We start from the raw sequence: 22,650 nt of genomic DNA, 5'->3' as shown, positions 1-22,650 counted from the left end.
GGTAAATACGACTCTCTTATGCAAAGAGTAAGCAAGGACATCAATTCATAGTTGTCAGGATCTAATCCATAGATATTCCAAGCTGTAAGAAGCATATCATCTTCCAAATTTCAGATATAGCATCACTCTGTTTCCTTTACACAACAAATCTATCTTATGATACGTTCATCATTAAATTTACATTGGATGCACTAGTGAATAGTAAAGTACGAGTACTCTTTTTCATGGCATTTGTAAATGGCTATTGAGGAGTTGTTATTCAAACCAGAGTACCGTGTATTATTTGTTTTTATCTTCTATTAATTGTTCTTTACTGGTAGTGCACTGAAACCTTCATGTTATATATTTTGTTGCTTGCAAAACAAATTTTCCTATGAAATATGATTAAACAAGGAACACGACTCCAGATTGATGACTACCAAAGTTAGTTAATTCTGTGTCATAATTTTTAAAATTTTAGGCTTCCATCACACTGCTGTTGCTCTATCTAGAAAGAGGTATTAATGTCATAATTGTTAGTAACGAGATAACTACATTTGAGAGTTGTCCTCTATTTTATTTTTTCGGTATTTAACATGAAATTTTAGTGTGTTGGGTACCCTATATCAAGTATTTGTGAACAGTATATAGCTTACTTTATTGCTTAGCAGTCAACTAATATCTGAATGATTTGAATGTCCAGTCTGACTCTCGATATGTGAAGATACTATTATTTCGTAAATTGTTCTTTTAATTATTTTACCTTTCTAGGAGTATTTAAAGAGAAAAGATTTGCTGCCATGCAATTCACCACGGAAAAAAATTGTGGACGTCATGCAATGAAACATGTAAACCAATATGGTATACTTTTATTCTAATTTCTTCTCTATGTCTTCTGTTGAGGTAAGCTATTCACACTTCTATGAAAGAGGAACTGCAGAAAATTGGGCCTAACCGCTAGCATCGTAGGTGGGGTATCATTAACTACTTCTCAGCCGAAATGTGGGCAGCTAAGATGGTGTTCAGTTTGCTATCAACAGTTGGAACATCAATGAATTAAATTTCTGAAATAATTCAGTAACAATTTAGACGCGCATGAAATCATCTATTTAGTGTGACCTAGCAAATAATATACACTCATGGGTCAAATTTGTGCACCCCAGAAACTAGGGTGCACAGGTAAGATGTCTGCTTAGTTGATCCTATAACGCACAGTAGTAGATCAATTTTCTGGACAAATCCCACCACATCCACTGCATATAGCTAGCCGGTCACAAAAGTTCCTAGACATAACAACACTACTGGGCAACTTATCTGACATGGATTCCTTCTCAATGCAGGGTAATGACTTTCTCAAAATTTGTATCAGACTTGATACGTCAAATTATTTAATAAATTCACACTCCGCAATATCGAGAACAAACAAAAGCCCGTGCCGTTAACCTAGTATATTGGTATAGCTGGTGTGTTTAAAATAAAATATTGCAGTTTTGTTCTTCTAAACGAACAGTTTAATACTTTTAAAGGAACGCATAACCACGAAGTAGTCAAATGAACTACCAAAGTACCAATAACTGAACTACGTGAGGACGCACATCATCATCATACCACCGCACCACCCAAAAAAGCCCAAATTTGCTGCAAGTTTAAGAATATTCGTTGGGAGTAGGGTTGCACATGGGACGGGACGGTACGGGTTTTTGCCTAACTCAGTACCTGTACCTCCCTATGGTCGGTACCTTACCTGTGTACTTGTACATGTACCCGTGAAGTACGGGACGGGACCTGTACCTGTTTAACTCGGTACGGGACGGGACGGGACCGGTTCTTTACCTATAACGTATGTAAAAAAAAAAAAAATCTTGAAAGTTCTAAGTTTAACAACTTCCAACTATTAGGACCTGAATTCATACTTTAAAACACTACAATAACAACACCAATACATCCATTGTAAACAATTTGTTTCATTTGTGTCAGCTTCAGCAATTTGTTTCAGATCAACACGACTCAACATGCAACCATTCCCATTTTACGCACTCAACAACACCATCAGCCTCCTTCCATATCAACCTTACCAGCTTCATGGCTCTATCTGTTGCGGCTCAATACTACCTGCAAGTCAGGTTCAATACTAGAATTAATTGCAGCTGCATAATTCCACCAGAACCCTGCAAACCTATATATTCATCTAGTCACAATTCATTCTTTTTTCAACTATCCAGCCTTGACAGCAAATCAATCTCAAACTGATGACCAACTCATTGTTCTCATAATCATGACCCTAACTGCAATGTCATTGGCTCCATCTCCTGAACCTGCACTTTCAGCTTCACACTCAAACCACAAAATCCATTGATTCTTAATCTTCTTCTCAAACCCTCAGCAACGACAACACAGATATCGCTCTAGCTTTGCAACCGCCACCAATAGACCAATATCTCCATTCACCTGCCATATCACTCCCCTGCACTTGATCTAACACCACAAGCTGAACCCTTGATTTCAACATGAGAGATCCCCTTTTCTTCATTTCTGTCACAGTGAAACCAATCACACTCATGTTATTGAAAAAATCAGAAAACCCATCACTCAAAATAACAAACAAAATCAAACATAAATTGATTCAGCTCAGATGCATCAAAACCCTAAAATCAAAAATTAGATTCATCAACAGAACAAATCAGGACATGTGTCATGCATCAATAAATTCAATATTAATCTTTACCTGTTGTTGTTTGTTATTGACCAAACAATCATCCCATATGAATTTATGAACCCTGAACGATTAGTAATCTAAAGAAATATACAAAATTAAATAGAAATTGACAAAAACTAATTAGTTTTCAAAAACCCTAACTATTATTAGGATTACAAATATCAAATCCTGAGAAGGCCACCTTTAGGGTTTATCTGGTGACGACGACTAGAAGATGGTGGCTGAGAAGTTGGTGGTAAATCTGGTGATAACGATTAGAATATGGTGGACGATGGTGGACGTATACGTATTTCTCTTCTTTGAGTGGAGAGGAGCCTGAAAGAGGGAAGAAGAAGAAGAAGAAGGAAATGAGGAGAATGGGGGAGAGAATACGATGGATAGGGTATAACCCCTACTATCAACGGCTGGAATTAATCCCTAATATCAACGGATAAAGATTCCCGGTACTACGGGACGGGACGGGAATAGCCTAGGACCGTTACTTGTACCTACTCTAGGCCCGGTACCAGTTTTTGTTACTTATACCTATCCCATATGACAACGGTTCCGGGACGATACCGGTACGGTACCTTCGGTTCCGGTACGGTTCCATGGGACGGGACGGTTCCTGTGCAGCCCTAGTTGGGAGATTATAGCGTAACAATCACACCACTACTACCACCACCCAACCAACTGAATCGCATAAATCGTGAATCGTGATTTTCATTTCTTTAATTAAATAAATATAAAATAAAATAAAAATCCTACGTGGCTCATCTCGATACAACCTTCGTGGGTCGAAATCGAATAACCAGAAACAAGTTATTTCATCGTCTTCTCTTTCGTGCGCATCATCATCAGCAGCAACAGCCCTCGATCTTCTCGCCCCCACCTCTTCCATCCAAACCTATCTTTGGTTGCATCTAATCCATCTATCTTAGTTTCATTGACGTGTTCGATGATTCTGCAGGTACGTCAGTCATTTTCTAGGGTTTCAGTTTTTTCAACTTCATTTCTTGACCTAACACCTAAATCCATCCCCCCTTCTAATCATTTTATTTAGGTTACCAGATTTTCACGGGATGACAATAATTTTTTTTTTTTTAATTAGGTTTTTATGTTTCTTCTGATTTGTGATTTTATTTGAGTAAAGTTGGATCATTCTGACTTAGTTTTTGTTTTCTTTTTAACTTTTTCTGATTTAATTTTAACAAATTAATTTTTTATAAGAAATTTTTTTATTGAGTTTTACATCTGGGATTTTGATAAATTATTTGCCCATGTGATTGTGATTCAATTTGGATTTAAATATAAGTTTTTTTTTTCTCGATCTATTTTGTTTATAGAAATTTAGGGGTGAACAGTTTATCTCTGTGGAATTGCTGTTGGGGTTGCATGCATTTTGAGCCTCATTTGACTTAATTGGTTCTTCGTCAACTTAGCTTCTGGGTAGGTTTTGTGGTTTAGTTTTGGGAGAATTGTGATTTTCTTGTGGGAAAGTGGATTTAATTGTTAATGGGAATGTTTCGTCGACATTACGTCTCTATTCAATGTTAATCTTATATCGCCTTTATGTTTGTTTGTTTATTCAACTAACCAAGATTAGATCTGCATTGCATTTGGTAGTGTTTTGTATCCTGGAGATGTCAAATGTATGATCATGTTGGATCAGTCTTTACTAGTGTATGGATGTGCTTAATCATTGGTACATAGCTGAATTACTTATGATTATGTGTTTGATGGTGTAATATTGTGAGTCAATAATAAAACTGAGAGACCTCGAATAGAAGTTCTTCTTCTTGGGTAAAACACAAGGTGTCGTAGTGGGTTTTTAATTGCTATAGCAAATGAGTTATGAATAATTCTCAATTCCACGTTGGACTACTTGGGATCTTAATGTGGGAGTAGATAGGCTTTGTACTTTCAGAATTATATCTCTATCTCTGTATAATTCATATGACAGAGGGATTTGTATTTGATAACTGACATGAGATGGTACTTTTAATTAATAATTCTGTCAGAAGTCATTCTTGTTGTGTGCATGTAGTTAGCAAAATGTTGTCTCAGTTGAAGTGCATGATCGGCATATGGTGCTGTACGTCTATTTGAAAATTATGCTTATTTTATTGAATTTCATATGTTAGGCGTAAATATTTTGGATTTTCTGCACATTGATATTTACTTACATCCTTATTGCTTTTGTTATTTCAGCTTTTCTAGGAACAAGATTTTTGCAAATACAATTTCCTCACTCATAATACAATTTCCTCACTCATCAGGTAACTAGTTCTTATCTTCATGATTGAATGTTGTTGAACTAGTTTTCATGGAGAATCTAAGAAAGCCACTCTGGGTTATTGCTTCTTATTTCTTACACTCTCTATTTAATTGAATCAGTTTTTATGCTGTATAGTGTATCTTCTCTGCTAAATTCTATAACTGATGAGTGATTCAACTTTGTGAGTCATTAAGGTGGCTTTGATATTTGGCCGTAACCCGTAAGAGTGTCTTTTGCTTGATGTTTAAAGTTTCCATAGGTCAACTTAGTACAGTTTTGCAGCACCCCAAGATAACTTCTATTCTCATTAATTTATTGATAACATTGTTGTTGAAATCCTAAGATGCTATCCAATATTTTGAATAGAAAGCTTTCAAAAATTGTGCATTCAATCAAACTTAAACCATCATGCCCACTGTAATCTGCTCAAATGATCCATGTATACGTTTTTTGTTCTGAAATAATCAAGAAGCTATCTTCAAAAGAGTATCATAGTAGGTTAGCTACAATGCTGCTGCACAATGTGCAGAAACTTTGTAGTTTTAAATTTACATAAGAAAATTGAAAAGTAGGTGGAACCACTACCTCTTTCTGCTAGGAATATTCTTTGTGAAGGAACCTTAAAAAATGTGCAGAGATGACCATCGCCACACAATAGCTTTCCTACCTTGATGTTGTATGGTAGTTATTAGTTGACGTTCCTTCCAACCCATCGTTTCTTTTAGGCCTCTGTTCTGGGAGTAGATATTTATACAGTTTTGATATTCTGGCGTGTAAGTAACCGCCTCCTGAAGCTCTGAAGTGTTTATTACCTCATGATGACTTGTTCTAATATTTTTAACATTGGAGTCACCTGCTGATCTAGCTATTCTATTCTTCCACCTTGTCTCCTACCCTGTAATCCTTTAGCTTTTTAACTTTTATAGCTGACTTGGTAAATATTTCATGAAAAAGTTACAGGTATTATCTTGAGAATGACGACCGGTACAAGAGCAGGCACACGATTGACCAAGCGCAGGCTTCTTTCTCGTCAGGATAAGTCAACTCCATATCCATGCTGGGAGGTTTCAGATAAGGATGTGCGTCACCCAAAGAAGAAACACCATAAAGCAATTGCCCAGAAGAAAGACTGGGAAGATGCAACTTGTTCTGTTTGCCTAGAGTACCCGCATAATGCTGTCCTCCTCCTTTGTTCCTCCCATGACAAGGGCTGCCGTCCATACATGTGTGCCACGAGCTACCGCTACTCCAACTGCCTTGACCAGTTTGAGAAGGCCTACGCCAAGCTTCTGTCTGATGAAGAAAACCTGCGTAGTACTGGAGCTGAGAAGTCCGCAGCAGCGGAGCTTGCTGCATGTCCACTTTGCAGAGGGCAAGTTAAAGGTTGGACAGTTGTTGAACCGGCTCGCGAATATCTTAATGCCAAGAAGAGAAGCTGCATGCAAGAGAACTGCTCATTCGTTGGTGCATACAAAGAACTAAGGAAGCATGTCAGGAGGGAACATCCATGTGCACGTCCACGGGAAGTCGACCCTGCACTCGAACAAAAATGGAGGCGACTTGAAAATGAAAGAGAACGTGATGATGTGATGAGCACAATAAGATCATCTATGCCGGGGTCAATGGTTTTTGGTGATTATGTAATAGAAAGGAACAGCCATCACAACTTTGATGCTATGGACGAGGATGATGATGATGATGAGGAAGCAGATGATGACGACGTAGGAAGTTTCGATTTGGGACTTGAAGACAATAACTTTCTAAATGTATTTTTCCTTCTTCATGCAATTGGGCCAGCTGGAAATCACAGCCTAAACACACGTCTGAGGCGGCAAGAGAGGCACCGTAGTCTATTGGATGGAGAAAGGGTGGGTAGGGGTGGTGGAATTGGAAACCTCATAGCAGCGGGAAGTGGTGGCGAAGTTGAAGCTGCTCCTGTGTCCGAAGATGACGAAGACGACGATGATGATGTGTCCACACATGTGCAGCGCCGAGGTCGTGTGCTTCTTAATAGATCGGAGAGGAGACGGAGACGACGAAGCCAGAGGAGATCAACAGATATGACCTGACCAGTGAAAGCAGGAAGGGGAATGGAAGAAATTCAGATGTTTAGGCTTTATTTAGCAAAATTAGGCAATGTTCTTGGATTTGCCTTTGTTTATTTGATTTAAAGTGGAGGGGTCGTTTGACTGGTTGGGTATATGGAAAGGAAAAAAAGAGACCAGATATTGTAGTTTCTCTCTTTCTGCCTCTGGTTTGTCTTGTTTATCTCTGTTTTCCCATCTTTCTGGTTTCTTTGGAATGAAATAATTAAATTGGGGATTAAATCCTTGCAACTGTAGACAGCTTGTTCATGACCCTATTCATTAGATTTTGAAATTTGTAAAAATCTAGAAACTGCTGACATTATTGTAAACTCTGTTCCACAGCCGAAACAGAAAGCAGGAGATGGTGGTTGCCAACGATTTTCAGCAATCACTTGTATGACATTTTCACCAATTATACTTTCCACTCCTCTTGATCAGAGCCTGCACCGTCTCCTAACTTTTGAACTTGGCATACCAAACTTGAAAATAGCTTCAAATATGAGATCACATTCCATTTTTTTTTGTAGTGTGTGTGTGCCATTATCGGAAGAAGATCATCATGAGGCAAACTTGAAAATAGCTTCAAATATTTGAAGAAGATCATCATAAGGCCCTCGCATCACCATCTGGGAACAACTCGCGAGGGCCTTGTCAATTTTGACATCAACTGCACTGTGAGAGGATTCATGCGCATTTTGGTGTACCACATGCAGCTCCTCAATGAATACCATAATCACCCCCTAAAGCGAAAAGTCGGTTGAGGTAAAAAGATGAAGCGTTCAGGTGCCTGTTTTGCAACAGATTTTGTGGTACAAACAAAACCATTATAACTGGGCTCGTGACGGTGGCTATCAGACCGTTTTATAATGACCCGTTTTGAAGCAATGCTGCTAATAAGTCCACTTCGAAGTCCGAAGCACAACCCGAGAGACACTAAAAAAATTCAAATAGCGTCTTGAAGAAGCAGGGTTTTTTCATTTTGGTTCTAAAATTGGCGCCTTGATAGTTTTCTTCTCAAAACCCTCTTGAATTTCATGTCCGCGGACTGCTGCTACTGAGCTCTCACACTAACACCACCACCACCACTACCACCGCCATGACTACTTCTTCCACCACTGAGCAAACCCTAATAACAAGGTTAGAAACTTCAGATTACAAAAATCTTTACCAATCAGTTCTCGATTACTTACAGCCCTTTTCAGATTTCATTTCTCTAGATGAAGAACACCATGCGAAGGATATCAAGAAATCTCAAAAGAATAACGCTAAGAAGATTAATAACGACTCAACAGATCCATTATTAATTCGTCCATTAGCGAAACAATTCCTCTCATTTTTATCTCGTGCCCTAAAAATCTTACCTAATCAACTCTCTGTAAAATCAAATGGTGGTGGAGTTGATAAAGATAAAGAATTAGCTCTAGAGTTCTTTGATATTTATCGTTTATGTTTGAATTGTTTGTCTTGTGTTTCTTCATGTTTAGAAGGAAAACCATTTTCAATACAATTTCAGAGGATGAGATTGGTTCGTTGTTTAGAGGTTTGGGAACGGTATGAAGAAGCCCAATTTGAAGGGTTCTATATTCTTGAGTGTCTTAGGGGTAGTAGTAGTGGTGTAGTCAAGGGAAAAAAAATCGAGGAAAGATTTATTCCTGATTTGGGTAGTAATGAGAAGGGGGATCCTGAATTAGCTAATTTGATTTTGGAGCTTGTTGTTAGTCTTGTAAAATGTGCATATTTGAGTCAGAGCAAGAATCAAACAGTTTTTCAAAGAGTTCTTGCTGTGGTTGATCAGGCTGCGCCATGGTGCAGGTAATGGATGCAATTTCATTTTTGTTGATTGCATGAATTATTTAGCTAGTACAGTTGTTAGTTCGAAAATGTTTTTAATGATATCCTAGACAATGGCCTAATGATTTTGTGGTGCTAATGGGGATATTATAGGGTTTTGGATACAAAGTCATTTGAGAGGTTGCATAAAATACTTGTAACGTGTCTTTACAAATGCACGCGATTCATGCTTGCCGAAGATGAGTCTTTCGAAGGAGAGTTGGTACATAATTTCTGCACCATAACATTAACCCAGTGTCTGAAATCATATCCCAAAGATCAATTTCTTAAGGTGAAGTTGCAGTGACCATTTAAGATTGGATTTTATTTCTTGCACTCTATCTTATATACTTATGGGTCGTAATGGCTCATATGCAGTTTGCGCACAATATTTTTGCTTCTTTTCGCTCACAATGGGCTAGTAGACCTGCACTCATCCTTGACATATTACAACTAACGATGGACTCCATTTTGTGCGAGTGCAAGGTAATTTATCTTACGTAGAAGTTCTTCTTTTCTCCCTTTGGTCGAAGTAAATATTCTCACACATGCATGGGCTAGCAGAACTACTACAGCAGACAATGTTATTTGAACTGAATGATAAATTTACATGCCAAATAACTTAGTGCCTGTGCCTGATTTTGTCATATTTTATTTTCTGGTTCTTGTTTACTTTGATTTGTCTCCTTAACAAGAATGAATGATGGGTCAGATGAATTTTTTTTTTTTTTTTTTTGAGAATTTGAATAGCTTTAATTATAGTACTACTGGTTACAATCCAAATGCACTCTATAATAAGAATGTGTGGCTTATTCTCTAGAGGTTTATTACCAGGATGGTGGGTAACTGGTTATCAAAGCCAGGATTCACTTTGCATTATTGAATGATTTAATTTTCATGTTAGCAATAATCGCCAGTTCCACAAAAATTAAATTCTGACTTGATATTGATTCTTTGGAAATCTTGATAATCAATATCCATGGGTGGAGTATGTAGATGCAAAAACCTTTAAGATGGTGAGCATCTACCAATTTTTTATTTATTTACGTGTTATTATTATTATTAGTTTTTTTTTTTAAATTGTTTTGAAGTTTCCTTAGGTTAAGTGCAGCATTAATTAATAAAATTATTTTATTGTCAGATTGTTCTCTATCTAATCTTATTTTCTTTGGGTCTAATGCATATCTTTTGTTCCAAGTAGTTAAACGAAGGATTACAATGCATCTCTTGTTAGTCTGAACTAACCTGACAATCTGTCTGAACTTCAGTTTACAATCACTTTAAGTTGATTTAGGCATGTTCTTAAACTTGTCCCTGACATTGATTCATTCTATTGGTAGGTTGACGTGGATGACACTGTAAATGAGTTCCTTGATCTTGTACATTATTGTGTAAAAAAATGTCGAGCTGCAAATGCAGACACATGTAACGATGTTGCCAAATATCTAGACAGAATGGCAATTAAATTTGTTCAGGTTCGTAATTCAGCCACTTCCCTGATTTTGGTATAATCCGTTAGCGGGTGACACTTATCTTATGTAGTTAATTGGAATGAATATTGACTAGCAGGTTGCAGGACCTATTGATTCAATTCTGAGACTTTATGCTACCGGATCACATTTTATGGGTAGCGAGTTTCAGTCAAGGTGCAGTGACTTTTCAAATTCTGGAAATCCAGAAGTACAACCAACACTTGTTTTCTTGCATTGTAGTGGGAAGAACTTGAAACATCTTGCTAACACCCTCGATTCTTTATCAAAGTACTTCCATATTCACAGCAAAGATGACCTCTCATCAGTCGGTTGTGTAGTAAAAGACTCAAGAAATTTCCCACATGCAGCTATAATATCTGATTTGGAGTTGTCTAATGTGTGTAAACATAAACACGGAAAAATCTCTCTGCTGTCACACCTAAATGCTATGGAGTTCTTCTGTAAGCCGTTCACGGAGTTAGTTACTAAGGCACGTGTAGACATTTTTGCTGAAAAACAAGAAGCTTCGTTTTTGTCGAAAATCTGTCATATCCGGGATGCGTTCCACCAGTTCTGCACTGTGTTTTTCATCACTTACAGGTGACCCTTCAGTTTTCGCTTTTAATCTGCAACTTTGCACAATCACTTCGTTGTTTTTGCCAATGACCTCATTTTTCAAAATTTGCCGTGTTGACACTAGTACTCATGTCTGTCACACATACGCCATTATAAGCCCGGACGTAGCCTTAGTGTCTTCTTAAGAAGAATGTACAGAAGATTAACCTAGCCCTAACTCCGGTATTTTAGTGTTTTGGTGTTGCTGTGTCGGACACTGTCACTTGTACTTGTGTCGTTATTACTTGTTTTTAACCTTTTCGTTGAAATCCTTATTTATTTTTGATGTATGCGCTGGTGCTGCAGCACATTAGAGAAGGAGAAAGATAGGCTTTACGAGAGCTGCAGGACATTGCTTAGTGCAGCCATGGCGTCGTTTGTAATCTCCCTTGGCACAAATTCTGACATCCAGGTTTTTCTCGTTTAATGTTATCAAAACATCAAGCTTTTTCATAACTCAATTTCACTGCTGGAAGACAATTTTGTTCTGTTCCTCTTATCAGCTGGTTGTCTCTGTAACTTTAAATCCAGAAAAGCGTTGATTGCATTGATCGGATTGTTTCAATGGGATGGCTTCAGTATAAGGAAATGCAATTTCTCATTTCGCTTCTTTATAACACTGGTGCCTATCTGTACAATGCTAAGCAGCTTAAAGTGGTACTTCCCTGAAATAAATTTTGCAATTCATATCATTATCTCTTGGTGTGTGCTATCAAAAGTCCCTATAAACTTATAAGTATCACTTTGTTTCTTCTTGCTTCGGCATTGCTGAATTCTTTGTTTCTATATAGACTTGCAACTCTTTTTCCCAGTTTAATATTTGCTTTTTTCTGAAAGAGTCCGTGCTCTTATTACATTTCTACTTTTAGAAAGACTTTTTAATAAAAGGAGACAGGACCATCTTTGTGTGGTCATTTAATTTTTGGATACCAGCAATAACCTATTTTATGCTTGTGGGATGCCTCTGATTTTTTGTTTTGATTGAATCACTCATTTATCTGTTTGTCTAGTACGTTTCATAACAACATGCTCCAACTATTATGGTTTCATTTTCTGTCCGATTGGCAGGTTAGGCATCAATCCTATGCTGATTGTATTTATTATTTTTTACAGGCTTCTGTCTCTTTGGATGTTTGTTGTACGGCTTCATGGAGTTGTGTTTCACTTCTTTGTAGTAAGTTTACACAAAAATCAGAAGATAATTATGATGATTTGTCAGAGGAAATAATTTCTGGTTTTGTGAATGAGACTTGTGCAAAAAGCGTCGTACTTCTAGATGTTCTGCATCATTGTGGCAGTCCACATTTGCACACAACAATTGTAAATAGTCTTTCACATTGGTCTCTTGCCAGAAATATATTTGGGAGTTTGAGTGTTCCTGCAGCATTGTTGAAGAAGTGGGTTAAGGTACAACTTGACTTCCTCCAGTCTTAGATGGTTGCTACAGTCTTACTATATTCTCATTTTCTGGGGTAAGTAACTTTCTTTTTCTTCAGATAATTTACAAGGATTTTATGGATGCGAAGGTGGAGGACAATGCTCCCACTCTTTATTCTTTGTTGTCAAAATCTTCTTCACGATTGTCAAAGGAGACCCTTAGTATTATCTTGGAGCAGGTTTGATCCCCTTTTATAGTAGAATGATAAATTGAATTCCAATGATTGATATATCTAGTCAGCTTTGAAAGAAAAATTCTTATGTTTGTGTAAGAAATATACTTGAGCTACTACGTTATAGCTAATATTTAATGCAAAGACAACACCTACTTTATAAACTTGGTGCAATTCATTATCCGCTGGCTGTCAAAAGTGATCTTACTTCGACGGTAAAAAGGAGATATTATTTGTCTGTCACTAAATTCTGTTAAACTGTTCGCAGGAGTTATTAACATATGAAGAAACAGAATCACTGAGTATCAGTCTAAGTAAGAGAATGCAACTTAAAATTGTAGACATTCTCCTGCTTGATGTATATACTACAGATGATAATTGTCTTCAGCGATCAAAAATTCTTATTAAGAAAGGGAGGGTACTTAGGACTAGTGAAAACGAAGGCCTTAATGGCAGTACTAAGTGTGTATCAGAGGCTATATCTAACCTTGTAAGCTAAAGTTTCCTTGTATTATTTATTCATTTTTTGTTATTATTATTGGAAACGGGTGAAGTTTGCTTCTTCTGTTCTTTCTTAATGATAGAAATTGACTGAAACAGATCAACGTGTTCGGTGAATCTAGCAGAAATGCTCAAGTTTCTCATCAGTTAGCCCTTGCGTATTGCATTCATGCATTGTGTGTCCAGGAGTCTCAATTAGACTTTGAGGTGATAGTTCGAACAGCCTCTATCTATTAAATAAATGTGTGTCTTCTTAAAGTGATAGCTCAGTTGTTGCTAACATTAATTGCTATTAAGACACTTTATTACATTAATTGCTATTAAGACACTTTGTTTCGTTGTATTCTAGGTTATCTCGCGCGATATTCATCATGCGCTAAAGCTATGGTCGAGTATAAAATGGTCAGTAGATGTTCATGGGGAACTGTTGACTGAACAAGCTATACCTTTGTTGTGTACTGTAGCTGATCTTTTGTCACTTAAGGTAAGATTTTTTCAGCTATAAAGTGCTGTCACTATTATTGTTAATAGCTTATCCTCTAATATTGCGACAATTCTGCAGGGTTGTTTGCAGTTACAGAATGAAATGTATAAGCTGATCATTAAATTTCTGAAAAGGAACAATGTGCCAGCAGAACAATGCTTGACCTTTTTATGGGCAGACCGAAGGCTTACACATGCATTGTGCCCTTCACCAGTTCATAAAGATTTTGTCGAGGATTTTGAACTGCATTTTGGTGTTGATTCCAGCTCATTTGGTTTCTGGGTTAGTTGTTTGAAGGATTCACCAGAACTGCTAATTGGGTTTCGCCAGAGGTTCTCACTCTCTGGTTCCATTTTGGGAGATCATCACTGTGGAGTTTCTTTGGGTTCTCATGAGACCATTAGTGAAGTTAAGGAGGTCACATCAGCTCTGGTTTCTAGGGTAAGACCATTTAAACTAGGTAATTCAGATAAGAGTTATTCTTTCTTGCCGGAGGTTATTAGGGATGCACTGTCTTTTAATAGTTGATGTTAAATCTGCGACAGGGATCCAGGTCAGCATTCGTTGCTGGATATCTATACTACGACCTTTCTGAAAGATTCATTTCAAATGGACAACTATTTGAGGTAGATTGCATTGTACTCTTATCTTTAATATCAAAGGCTTGATCACATCCAGTAATCACCTTTGTCATAAACATTCAAATAGTTTTATTCAGAAAAAAAGAAGAAGAAGTAATTATGACTCGTTCATTTAAATAGATTAGTGTGCAATTTGAGTCTCATGTATCTCAGCTGTGTTTCTATCTCAACTACACCCCACCACCCCAGCCAAGCCCCCATCTTATGGCGTGTCCTAACAATCTTCTCTTCAGGCTCTTTCATATGCGATAGAGTCCTTGCATCTACGTACCAAACTCCTACAGAAGAAATTTCGTTGCACCTTGAAGCAGCAGCCTATGACTTCTTATGAATCTGGGGAGACTACAAGTCAACACGAGCGTGGCTATGTCAACGTTGAGGTACTTGAATCAGTATCTACTGAAGTTTGGCCTTTAACCACTGCTTCATGGACTATAGAAGGCTCTATCACTACTCAGTGGAATGTACTTCAATGCTATCTTGAAAGCGTACTACAGGTTTATCTTGCACTCTTCTTTTTTTTCTGGTGATGTTTCAAAAGGGCTGACTGGACTGTCAATTTTAATTTCATAGCATGTTTGTTAACAAATAGGTTGGAGCCATTCACGAGGCAACTGGAAATGTTATGGCTGCTGAAGCCCTTTTTTTGCAAGGAAAACATATCTCATGTACTGAAAGCTTGCCAATATTTACAGTTGCTTTTGCATCTGCATTAGGTATTGGAATCTATCTGATCGATTATCACCAACTGTATACCTATGGAGTTGGTTATTGTTTTATAGAAGTTAATTTGCTGTGTTTAAAATCACTTCCACATTTTTCTGTAGGGGAAATATACGGCAAGAAGCAAAATTGGGGTTTGGCAGAAAGAGAGCTTAACCAGGCAAAGCAAATTTTAGCTGATAGCAATACTTGTATTACTTGCAAGAGATGCAGATTGGCTTTGGAAGTTACTGTCTATCAGCGAATTGGAGATTTAACAAAGAACCGTATGGATGTAATTACAAGGGTTTCATCTATTAATAGCTTATACTCTGCCCTTGACTTATACAAATCAGCCCTAAAGAGGCTTAAACTTCCTGAATGGGATAACTCTCTCAGTTTCTTGGAAACAGATGATTTAGTGCATAAGGAACTAAGCTCTCTGAAGGACAAAAGTGAAGGATCACATGTGAACTTGGTGCCTAGAAAGTCCAGAAAACCAAAGACTGCTCCACAAGATTTAGCGGCTGAGCTTTTGGAACCCGTGAATGCTCGAATGATGACTCGTTCCAGAAATCGGTCCTCTCATAATAATAGTGTACAACTTGAAGAAAAGATGGACCTAGATTGTCCTAAAAATTCAAGGCGACATAACATTCTTGATGATCATGCTAAGCAGAGTTCTGATTTTGGTTGTGAAGCGTGTAAAGTACATAGAAAGAACTGCTGGAGGTGTCTTCTCTTAAAAGTATCGGAAAGTGGAAAGATGAATGATTTCATTTATATGAAATGGGAATTTTACCGCAGGAGGCTTCAACTAAAGTTATTTATTGACATAGGTAAATATTGTGAACTACTATTGTTAGACTAGGATGTTATTGCCATACTTGTTTGTCAGATCCTTCTTATTTTGTTTACTGGACACCTGAACGTCAAACAGGACATGCCTTTATTGGGTCTTTCTTCGTAGTTCACATCCTTTCTTTTTAAATATGAACTGTTAATATGCATAGCACATTGAGTTCCTCTGACTCGATTAATATTTTCTTTATCAGGATATTGCATAGGGGTTGTTGGTGAAGTTCATGAAACACATGAAATATTTTGGCAAAGCATCTCCGCACTGGCCAACAGAAATATACAGGATGGAACTTGTCCTGCTACGCTGCAAGCCAACTTGCTTGAGTTCATTGAGAAGGCGAGCCAGGGAGATGTGTTTGCCATTGAACGTGCTATTGTGCTGTACCACATCTCTTGGTTTTCTCTCAAGAATTACCATTCAGAATGTACTAGGTATTACATGATGAGTGTTGCTGGTTAGTCAAAATTTTGTTGCAAATCCATGTGGATTAAAGGTACCAATGCTTTTGTATGATGAGCTTCTTTTTGTTTGATTTTTTGCTAGGATCAACTGTTGTGGTTTATCTCGTATTCAGATTCCAAAGATAGTATCTTGGTTGATGCAAGCCTTTGTACTCTGCCGTGAGGTCCCCCTGCTTTTCCAAAAGGTCATATTCTAATTCCCCCTTTGTATTCCTTACTTAGTCTTTCAGTACCTTTTTTCAACTAATGAAAGTCAGTGAGAGCTTAAACATATCTTCCGATGTTTAAATGCCAGTTAATTTCTGTCCCTGCTGCTTGACTAGGGAGTTAGGATCTTCCTTTATTTTGTGTTTTTTTTCGAGGTCAAGTGTCTTACATTAATTGAACGTTTCATAGTGATCAATGGCTTAAGTCATAACACCCATAATGACATCGTGCAAGTGAAACCCTTAAAGGTATATGTTGGGAAGCACGGACTCGTTGAAAGTAGTCATATGTCTGCATATGATGCTTGTTCAACACATGGATGCACGCAGATCTACCATGGACACATCAGTGACCTCACTTGCATGTATTACAGTATAAATTTTGATAGTAATGCTCAAATACCAGACATAATTTTTTTTACATTACAATATACGGTTATTGCTTCACAAAATTTCTGTTTTCCAACAATTTATTAGTATTATTAAGACATCACATTCGTTTTGATATATGTTTTCATAAAAATATATCACGGATTAATAATGTGTCCGTGTCCTAGGTTTTTGAGAAATTCCCGTGTCTCTGTCACTAGATTTAACACAAGGACTGTTGATCAATAATTTACTTTATTTTTGTATGATTCTACAGGTATCTAGGTTGCTTGCGATGATATTCTTACTCTCGTCCTCCGATGGACCTTTTTGTTTGCCTCATTTTTCTGGCAAAATTCTCACTGTAAGTCATTGGGCCGCATACTTTCACCAAGCTTCTGTCGGTACTTATCTCAGTCATCAATTCCTATCAAAACCAATTGGACAGCCGAAAAACGGCAAACTTACAGATTCTGAGGTAAACATCCCCCTTTCTCCCTTGTTATGAGAATTGCATGTTGCAAGCTATAAAATGTATATTGATCTGCTGGTGCAGGTATTAAGGGTCTGTGTTTATTGGTATCTTTAGTAGTGTTTTTTCTTTTGATTGTATGCATTGTAATCGGAGTGTCTAGGTATTATTTTGCTATGAGGATAATTTTTAGAGGTATTTCTAAAGCTTTCAGGTTGAATCACGTTTTACATTTGGCTTCTTTGAATTTCATATTATCTTTGCTTGAATCACGTTGACTCAATACAGTCGTATGCTTCACGTCAATTTGGAAATAATGTTTGAATGTAGCTTAGATTGATGGTATAACCTTTTGATTCTATGCATTGTACTCGGAGTGTCTAGGTACTATTTTGCCATGAGGATAATTTGTAGAGGTATTTGTAAATCTTTTGTGCACATGTAGCTTCTATGAATTTCGTATTATCTTTACTCGAATCACATTGACTCAATAAACTCATATGTTTCTTGTCAATTTGCAAATAATATTTGAATATACCTGAGATCGGTGGTATAACCTTTAGTCTTCTCATATTATCTTTAATTTGAAGAAAAAAAAACCTTGTTCTCAGCCCTTCTCATCTGCCGTACAAGAACTCTTACACAATAGTCAGAAGTTTCAGCTTTCTTTAATAAGATGTAGCTCAGTCAGGTTACAAGTTAACCTTGGTGTCAATTTTTTTCAGAGCTCACATGCTACTGGCTCAACTAATGGAGCAACAGAAGCATGCAACTTACTCAGGTTATTTTGAACTTTCATTGTAAAAAGTAGTTGACTAAATGGATGTTGTCGTCATTTTTAATCTTTTTTCTTTCTCCTGTTTCAGAGTTGCACCAGAAAGGATAGAGGACCTTGAAAATTTTGTAACTGATTTTTTTCAACAGCTTCCAAGCATCACTGTTATCTGTTTAAGTTTGCTTGGTGATGAATTTGATCAGCTCTTGCGAGATATTTTCCCCTCCCCGTCCTTTCTAGCTTGGATTCTAGTCTCACGGTTAACTTCATCTGCACAACCTGTTGTCATGATTCTTCCTGCAGATTTGATTCTTGAAGGTCTCTCTATTTGTCAAATATCTGTGCATGGGACTTTAAGTTTCGTTTAGATATGTTTGACACAGCTGAAGTATTATCATTAATCTTATCAGATGCACTGGATGATGATGCAAGTTCTGGAATGGTATACATGTCCGAGACAAAAGACTCGAGTAAAAAGTGGCGATGTCCTTGGGGCAACACTGTTGTGGATGACGTAGCTCCACAATTCAAGTTGATTCTGGAGGAAAATTTTGTGTCATCTTCAATGTCTCCCTCTGATGATACACAAGAGAACAGGGTGCTCTGGTGGTCATGGAGGAGAAAGCTCAATGACCGTCTTGAAAAATTCTTGAGGTCTCTCATTTAGTCATTGTTTCTGCCTCATAGTTATGAAAATGGTCAATTGAAACAACTAAAAGGACTGGTAGGTCCTAGATGGAACACACAATGACTGTTCTGTTTGTGCATGGACCCATTAACCACCATGATGGTGTACCTGGTGATTCTACTTACAATTTAATTATTATTATTTTTTTTAATGTTTTTCATGGATTCAGGAATCTTGAAGAGTCATGGTTGGGTCCGTGGAAATGCTTGCTGTTGGGTGAACCATCAGACTGCAGAAGCTTGAATTCGGTACTACAAAAGTTGCTGACAGATCTGAAACGTAAATGTGGACATGATGCAAATAAGACTCTTCTGAGGGTTATGCTTGGAGGTGCTGGATCAATCCCTGAAACAGAAGCGTGTGTATCTCAGTTCCTCCTCAACAAGAATTACATAGGTAGAGGTGGGTGTTGGGATAAAATCTGTGGTTTGTCAGATACTGCTCGGGATGTAGATGAAACTTTATTTTCGTTACCCCGAAAGTTGATATTAGAAGCATTTAGCAAACTTGGAAATGAAAGCATAGGGAGACAACCAATAGTTCTGGTGCTGGATTCTGAAATACAGGTGAATTTTGAACCTCCTCTAGAATTTCTTATTTCCAGACCCAATCTGCTGCCGAAAGAGTGCTTTAGTTATTGCTCTTGCTCGTTTGTTTGGTCATTGACCATCTTGCATTATTTGGTAACTGAATAAACAGATGCTTCCTTGGGAAAACCTACCTGTATTGAGGAAACACGAAATTTATCGGATGCCATCAGTGGGAAGTGTCTCTGCAATACTCAACATAAGTTGGCACCTTGAAGAACCAATTGGGAGGATCTCCGACACTTTTCCAGCAATAGACCCCTTAGATGGGTTCTATTTATTAAATCCTGGTGGTGACCTTGAGCGTACTCAGGTTGAATTTGAGGATTGGTTCAGAGACCAAAAGTTTGAGGTAGTAACGTCGTAATCTCTCTAAGCCATTAACCAAACAGAACTAATGCGCAGCTAAAGGCACAAATGAATATTAGGTTCTTTGTGCTGTGTAAAGATTATTATGTATTACCAAATTTTCTTATTAGATTTTCTTGGTGAAAGTGTTTTTGTTTATTTTTTAATGTGGCACAGGGAAAAGCTGGAACTGCCCCACCAGCGGAAGAGTTGGTTGTAGCATTGGAAAACCATGATCTCTTTATATACATTGGTCATGGAAGTGGTATGTTTCAACCCAGTCTAGTAAATGTAACAATATTGTTCTCTGTCGCCAGGTCCAACTAACCTGTTATTCCAGTTTGTTTGGATCTCCTAGGTATATCAACTGTTGCTGCATTTTATTATCGATGTACTTGTAGTAGTTTTTATTACAGCAGTGACCTTTGACGTGGCAACCTCTCACATAGCAAGGCACTCTTTTGATGGTTTTGCGTTCTTTTGTCTGTCTGGAGGAACGAACTCTAGTATAAGTATATGAAATATCACTATTAAAATATCACTTGTCACGAGGAATCAAGATGCTTCATACACTACAGACACACACACTAGATACCAACATTTCTGAATATTAGATAATTTTATATTTGCCAAGAATTACGAAATACTACTGGTTGCTAAAGTTCTGCATTTTTTTATGGCTCCAGGGGCACAATATATACCTAGTTATGAGATACAAAAGCTGGACAAATGTGCTGCAACCCTTTTGATGGGATGCAGTAGTGGATGTCTCTCGCTGAAGGGCTGTTATAATCCACAGGGTGCTGTTCTCTCCTACTTGTTAGCCGGTTCCCCAGCCATCATCGCCAATCTGTGGGAAGTGACTGACAAGGATATTGACAGATTCGGCAAGGCGATGTTAAATGCTTGGTTGCAAGAGAGATCAAAATATTCCGTTGATACTTCCCCATGCGATTTGGTGATACAAGACTTGGCTTCCATGAACATTACTACCAAGGGAAATTCAAAGAAAAAAGTCTCTAAAGGGAAGAAATTGAAGGATGATTGTACTATCAGTTCATCAAAAATTTCTTGTAGCCATGAACCGATGATTGGGTCATTTATTAGTCAAGCCCGAGAAGCTTGTACTCTCCCTGTTTTAATTGGTGCATCTCCCGTATGTTATGGTGTTCCAACAAGTATAAGGAAAAAGAAGGATTTGTAAGTAGAAACTCACTCTTCACCAGATAGGAAATCACCCACTATTTAACACCTGCTCCCGTGTAAATATAGCATCACCGTGAAGCTGGAAAACTGAAGTGTATAGTAGTTAGTGCAAGGTTACTCCAATATCCAGACCCGTATGGGTTTGTTTGAAATGCCATTGTTTGTTTTTTTCTAACATTCATGTAAGATTATAGTGGAACATATATCAGCCAGCGCTGAATTGTGTAAATCATATCTCAGGAATTTATATTGTATTTGAGTATTTATAAAGATTGCTGCAAAATTCTCTTTCAGAAAATCATGAATGGGGGAACCTAATCTATAGCAAAATTATAAAAATATCCTTCGACAATCACCTTAATCTAATTAAATAAAAATAAAAAATTTATCGTAAAAGCAAAAATACAAAAAGATCCTAAGAGCTTCTCCAATGGGGAATGCGAATATTTCATATGTGGCATCACTTCTAAGACATCCTTTGAGTAAAATTATAAAAATATCCTTCGACAATTACCTTAATCTAATTAAAATAAAAATAAAAAAATAATCGTAAAAGCAAAAATACAAAAAATTCCTAAGAGCTTCTCCAATGGTGAATGTGAATATTTCATATGTGGCATCACTTCTAAGACATCATTTGAGTATAAAATCCTAAATATTAGGGGGAAAAAAAGTTTTATCTCCAACCCATAAAGTTTTCTATTATTTGTTTACTTATTTGTAGGCATGTAATTGGTTAAAATCCTTACTATTTTTATTTTCCATTGACTTTTATTAACAAAAGTGTGACTAGGATGGGAAGACATCCTCTAAGTGAATGTCTAAAACTAGAGGTTCACTTAGAGGATGTCTAACTTTTTTTTTTGCCACATTATCTTCACATCAATGAGTTGGAGATGATTTTTTATAAATATTGTTGTGGATCCTACGTGGATTATGACTTTTTCCTTCATACACATTCCATTGGAGCCGCTCTAACCATAGGTTCAATTTTCAAAATAAAATATTTTGATTTTTGATTTTCAAATACTAATTATGACTCAAAATATTTATCTAATCTAATCACTAACAATATTTAGTTTTTTTTTTAATTTATAGCAATAAATAATCGAGGACATTTTTTCTATTAACAAAATTAGTAGGATAAAAGGTTTTGTTGATTGTGATGACCCGACTTTGTCATCTTGTGAGCCCTCAAAACCAAATGTTTGAAACCCCTATAATAGGATTCTAAATCTATGAAATTCTCTTGTAAAGGTCAATAGTTGCTGAAAACTAGGAATGAATGAACCAACAATACACCGCTCCAAATTAGTTACTGAAGCTTCAGGAAATAGACAACTAGTTAAAACTAGAAAAATAATTATAACATCCTACCTAGTTCCAGATTTTATGGACTAATTCCTTTTGAGTTTTTTAAAGTCGCCTTTTACTATGGACAAGTGGAGTTCGCGACCATCGACATAACAACACAAAAGTATGCAAAATAGAAGAAAATTATTATGCAGCTTATAAAATAAATAGATATGAAGTTTTATCAAGGAAAATTCCATAATGTAGAATAATATATGCATTGGATATGTCAATACAGTGCAGGGTGCAAACCTCTATGCCTCTAACCATATATTTCAGATAAAGACAAGGAATTATTCTACTGATAAATAAGACCTCTTTGATTTTTCATAAAAAGAGAAACTTAATAATGTTTATTACCTAGGTCACTTTCAGCATATATGTAAGGTATACGAATAGAAAGTTCAAGAAGCGCGACTTCTTTCGGAA

At 37.0% G+C, this 22,650-nt stretch overlaps 2 protein-coding genes across 9 annotated transcripts; both read left to right on the top strand.

Moving 5' to 3' along the window:
* The first annotated feature begins 3,484 nt into the window (after window positions 1-3,484).
* On the top strand, window positions 3,485-7,368 carry LOC113346410. 6 transcript variants are annotated; one of them, XM_026589942.1, is made up of 4 exons: window positions 3,485-3,644; window positions 4,021-4,123; window positions 4,886-4,953; window positions 5,913-7,368. In XM_026589942.1, the coding sequence occupies exon 4, from the start codon at window positions 5,927-5,929 to the stop codon at window positions 7,019-7,021; it is 1,095 nt and encodes a 364-aa protein (XP_026445727.1). In that variant the 5' UTR covers window positions 3,485-3,644; window positions 4,021-4,123; window positions 4,886-4,953; window positions 5,913-5,926; the 3' UTR covers window positions 7,022-7,368. The 6 variants fall into 6 exon arrangements, with proteins under 6 accessions (XP_026445727.1, XP_026445728.1, XP_026445724.1 ...); XM_026589943.1 differs by having other exon boundaries at window positions 3,486-3,644; window positions 4,886-4,930; window positions 5,904-7,368; XM_026589939.1 differs by having other exon boundaries at window positions 3,486-3,644; window positions 5,907-7,368.
* A 653-nt stretch (window positions 7,369-8,021) lies between these two features.
* LOC113346473 (separase-like) lies at window positions 8,022-21,141 on the top strand. Of its 3 annotated transcripts, none has more exons than XM_026590024.1 (27): window positions 8,022-8,851; window positions 8,984-9,161; window positions 9,248-9,355; window positions 10,210-10,344; window positions 10,439-10,515; window positions 11,263-11,368; window positions 11,488-11,613; window positions 12,070-12,363; window positions 12,453-12,572; window positions 12,835-13,056; window positions 13,167-13,274; window positions 13,417-13,551; window positions 13,630-13,992; window positions 14,097-14,177; window positions 14,426-14,689; window positions 14,785-14,908; window positions 15,020-15,733; window positions 15,950-16,187; window positions 16,300-16,402; window positions 17,070-17,270; window positions 17,990-18,045; window positions 18,131-18,357; window positions 18,450-18,693; window positions 18,897-19,293; window positions 19,427-19,666; window positions 19,840-19,927; window positions 20,349-21,141. In XM_026590024.1, exons 1-27 carry the CDS (start codon window positions 8,136-8,138, stop codon window positions 20,864-20,866), a joined length of 6,183 nt encoding a protein of 2,060 aa, XP_026445809.1. In that variant the 5' UTR covers window positions 8,022-8,135; the 3' UTR covers window positions 20,867-21,141. The 3 variants fall into 3 exon arrangements, 2 of the variants coding, with proteins under 2 accessions (XP_026445809.1, XP_026445808.1); XM_026590023.1 differs by having other exon boundaries at window positions 10,439-10,941; XR_003358521.1 differs by lacking the exons at window positions 19,427-19,666; window positions 19,840-19,927; window positions 20,349-21,141 and having other exon boundaries at window positions 10,439-10,941; window positions 18,450-18,763; window positions 18,897-19,038.
* Window positions 21,142-22,650: the final 1,509 nt, after the last annotated feature.

This window comes from Papaver somniferum, unplaced genomic scaffold (genome assembly GCF_003573695.1).
Source record: "Papaver somniferum cultivar HN1 unplaced genomic scaffold, ASM357369v1 unplaced-scaffold_99, whole genome shotgun sequence".
In the NCBI taxonomy this organism is placed as follows: domain Eukaryota; kingdom Viridiplantae; phylum Streptophyta; class Magnoliopsida; order Ranunculales; family Papaveraceae; genus Papaver; species Papaver somniferum.
This window is presented reverse-complemented; position numbering and strand designations above follow the sequence as displayed.

What these genes read in the sequence shown, in the direction of transcription:
- LOC113346410 (XM_026589942.1), top strand. Translation starts at nt 5,927, where the DNA reads ATGACGACCGGTACAAGAGCAGGCACACGATTGACCAAGCGCAGGCTT.
- LOC113346473 (XM_026590023.1), top strand. Translation starts at nt 8,136, where the DNA reads ATGACTACTTCTTCCACCACTGAGCAAACCCTAATAACAAGGTTAGAA. An exon ending in CATCAGCTCTGGTTTCTAGG is followed by an intron (nt 13,993 to 14,096) that starts GTAAGACCATTT and finishes AATCTGCGACAG; the next exon opens with GGATCCAGGTCAGCATTCGT. An exon ending in ATACATTGGTCATGGAAGTG is followed by an intron (nt 19,928 to 20,348) that starts GTATGTTTCAAC and finishes TTATGGCTCCAG; the next exon opens with GGGCACAATATATACCTAGT.